The sequence below is a fragment of the Vollenhovia emeryi genome, unplaced genomic scaffold (genome assembly GCF_000949405.1).
Source record: "Vollenhovia emeryi isolate VEMERY1.0 unplaced genomic scaffold, V.emery_V1.0 DF939126.1, whole genome shotgun sequence".
Classification (NCBI taxonomy): domain Eukaryota; kingdom Metazoa; phylum Arthropoda; class Insecta; order Hymenoptera; family Formicidae; genus Vollenhovia; species Vollenhovia emeryi.
Window position 1 is genome coordinate 3,701,341 of NW_011967240.1, and position 3,781 is coordinate 3,705,121.

The following is a 3,781-nucleotide window of genomic DNA, read 5'->3' on the forward strand; positions in this document are numbered from 1 at the left end:
CTCACCCTGTATATATGATACAATTAAAGTCTAAATATTTATTTGTCCTCAGGTGTTTTATTACAATGTACACCAACTAGCAGCACAATTGGAGGATATTGTGTCAGTTATGTCGCCACATTTCAGCAGCAAACCAGGGACGTATTATTCCGATGCATTATTCTTCATTTCTCTGGGTTTGCACAGAATCGCACCCACTCATCAGAGACTTGCCGCGATGTTTGATGCGGATACAAAATTTCGTAGAGACGTGAAGGATTTGTTCGAAGAATTTAACAAGTTCGGAGAGGAAGCCCTGTTTGGCTTAGCTCCAGAGCTCACTCCAGTTTACCGACATGTTTTGTACTTGTATCGTAATAAACATCCGACTACGATGTTTGGTGAACCCCGACATAAAGGCGGATACCCTGGCTATAATAGTGGGATGGTGCTCTTTAATTTGGAGAAATTACGGAAATCGCGTACATACAATGAGATTATCAATAAAAATAGCGTGGATGCTATAACGAAAAAGTATCATTTTAAGGTAAATTTGAACAGTATTGCCACTTGCTGCAAATTTCATACTTGAAATTAATTTTCTAATGTGATATCAATTAATGTTTCCAACCTAGAGATTAAACAATATTGAAAAAACAAACTTTGATAAAAACATGTTTCTTACTCACCTAGGATAAAAAATAAGTTTTTTTACCCCACTAATTACTTAAGCTTTCTAGTTTGAAAAATTGATTGCAAAAATTTGATGCTTATTTATTAACCATTAAAACAAAGCTTTGAAAAATCAACGTTAAATTTACTAAAATTAGATGTTATATTCAATGTTCTGTTATTCTCACTTTTAATCAAATAAAATGACAAACAGCAATAGCCTAACTATATTTTCGAGTAATTAATTCATTTTTGAAAAGCCATTTTGCATTTTTATTGTTTTTAATTTTTAAATGTAATATGGGTACTCTTTAACGTTATAAAAATCTAAATTTTGCTGAAAAAAGACATGAAAATGGAAAATAAAAAATATCACATATATTCAAGAGTGATTACAGAACACACTTGATATTTTGCTACTAATATTGTTCGATTAGAATAATAATGCATATATTCTTTACAGGGTCACTTAGGCGATCAAGATTTCTACACACTTCTAGGCATGGAAAGACCAGAGCTGATTCACGTGGTTGATTGTGGCTGGAACAGGCAACTTTGTACCTGGTGGCGTGATCGTGGTTATGCAGATATATTTGCTAACTATTCAGAGTGCAATTCAGAGACCAAGTTGTGGCATGGAAATTGCAATACTCTTATACCTGATTTATGATCCATGGCGGTATGAGTAAATTGGCCTCGCGCTTGCAGTTCTCATTGTGCTTATACATGGTGCTAGACACTGTATCTGTTCATCTGACTGAGACATAAAAGATAACTTGCATTTTTAGGTCTAATGAAAATGGTGCTAAAAGAATGATACAGTCTTAAAGCATTAAGGAATTGTAAATAAGATGACACCTAACAATTACGTTTTACATTAATTAATGAAATTCGGAAAGTTTTAATTACTTTAGAGATGATGAAGAAAATAGGAAAATTTTTCCTCTGTCGTTCTTTTTCTATTTTTTTCATGCTCTCTTATTTTTGGATATTTACTTCCAAAGGCTGTAGATTTACATAAGTATATTTTTTGTTATATAGTTGTATAATACAATCTTTTAATAGTAGATTCTTATAATACAATTGGAATCTTCTTTCCATTCTAAGTTTCTGTTCCTATCGAGACAAGGGTACTATGATTATTATATTAACTAATGATGTATTATACGATATTACGTAATGTTATGAATATACACAATTTCTGTTAATTATAGTTAACTAATTTCCTAATGATATACAGATCCATAAAAATGTGGATTTCAATTACAAAAATTCTCTCTGATTAAAAATAAGTAACCTTTAATATAAAATTTTAATTAAAACTTTTTGTGCAATGAAATGTGTGATTGGCATATATTTGTGTCCAGGATGTATCTGGTCGTGATTGCCAACTTGATTTGCTTCTTCCTCGAGCTATCTTCCTCTTCTCTTGGTACAAATTTTGCTGTCTTTTATTTTCAATTAATTTTATTTTTTCTATAATTTTTACTAATAGAAGTATTTATTCTCGTTAACAACTGTAGTTATCAACCGTTAGTCTTTATTTGTGCAATATTGCCAAGTAATTCTCTCGTTTAACAATGAAATTTGTTCTTAAAAATATAATATATAACTTTATATTTAACATTTTTACATAAATTATTTTCGCAATTACATTCATTTATTTGATTCTTCTAAAATTTGTGTAAATATTCTTTCCAAATACTACAAATATTCCAATATTTATAATTAATAAAATTATTTCTCTGTGTATAAAAGCATTATCCTCTCTTATTGCCTACCTCTTAAAAAATTATTGTAGCCCTGACATTTTAATATTAAATGTGACATTTTGTGACATTTTAATATTAAATTTTTTGTTTCTAAAACTTCAGAAATTTACTATTGGCAAGGTGGCAGGAATGCCTTATATACCAATACATGTCTATATAGTGCTGTATAATTCACAATCAAAAATTAGCTTATATTATCTGTATAATTTTGTTTTCAAGACTACCTATTATGCACGTGTCACATTCACGTGTTCACGGATTCACGTAAACGAAGATTCTTTAAATTCGTGTACACTAGTTGATTTCTTCTTATTTGTCAAAATTCGGGTGGGTTTATAGTCTTATCTCTTTTACATATTCTCGCATATGTGCGAGATTAAAAAGACTTCTATTAAATCCTCATTAAATCGCGTCGCGGTTTTAACGAGACTTGTAGGTTTATTAATTAACAAAAAGTGGAAACGCGAGTAGGTAGGAACATGAATAAGACTGTACAGCGGAATACGGATAGGCAGGGACAGGGGGACACAACTCTCTAATTAAAAAGATAGATAAAATTATAACTGTAATGTATTACAATTAAATATAATTATATATTTAAAGAATAATAGGAGGGGCTTACAAGGTTGTAATGTCCGATAAAATTACTTTATTATAATATAGTAAATGTAATGTACGTTTCGGTCCTTATTGGACCATCTTCAGCATAACGAAAAAATAATAAACACAATTACAAACATATATCGAATCGCGAATTAAAACTAAACATCGATTATGGAGACGGTAGTACAAAAAAAAACGCGGCGCAACTAGATATAACATATGACAGCACCATAATAGCGAATGCGGTTGGCCGCACTAGTGCGCACTGAGTGCACACTAAGCCTTGTTTACAGTGAATTCTTATATTTAAAGATCATCTTAAATACCTCTTGCAATATTTCTTATCCAGAGAAGTGACCTATACAACGTTTACACCGATCATTTTTTGACTGAATACTCTTTGAACATGTGTTTAAGACAAAGTTGAACATAAGAACTGACTATAAACAAGCCTTAAGCCCGTATCAGACTACGGATTAAGATTGGGATTAGATTGAAATTTGACCAATCACAGTAAAGTTTACTAATCTCAAGTTCAGTAACTTTAAAGCCCGTATCAGACTACGGATTGGGATTGGGATTAGATTGAAATTGAACCAATCACAGTAAAGTTTACTAATCTCAAGTTCAGTCAAGCCCGTATCAGATTACGGATTGGGATTGGGATTAGATCGAAATCTGACCAATCGCAGTAAAGTTTACTAATCCCAAGTTTAGTAACTTTTACTCCAGTTGATCAAATTTCAATCCAATCT

The 3,781-nt window shown here is 31.2% G+C and overlaps 1 protein-coding gene across 1 annotated transcript in view; it reads left to right on the top strand.

Annotated features, from left to right (window-relative positions):
- Positions 1 to 1,859, top strand: part of LOC105569072 (xyloside xylosyltransferase 1) — a 3,267-nt gene extending 1,408 nt beyond the window's left edge. Inside the window, exons 3-4 of the mRNA XM_012025227.1 lie at positions 53 to 526; positions 1,115 to 1,859. Of these exons, the coding sequence (XP_011880617.1) occupies positions 53 to 526; positions 1,115 to 1,321 (681 nt within the window). The 3' untranslated portion in view covers positions 1,322 to 1,859. The remainder of the gene's footprint in view (positions 1 to 52; positions 527 to 1,114) is intronic.
- The last annotated feature ends 1,922 nt before the right edge of the window (positions 1,860 to 3,781 follow it).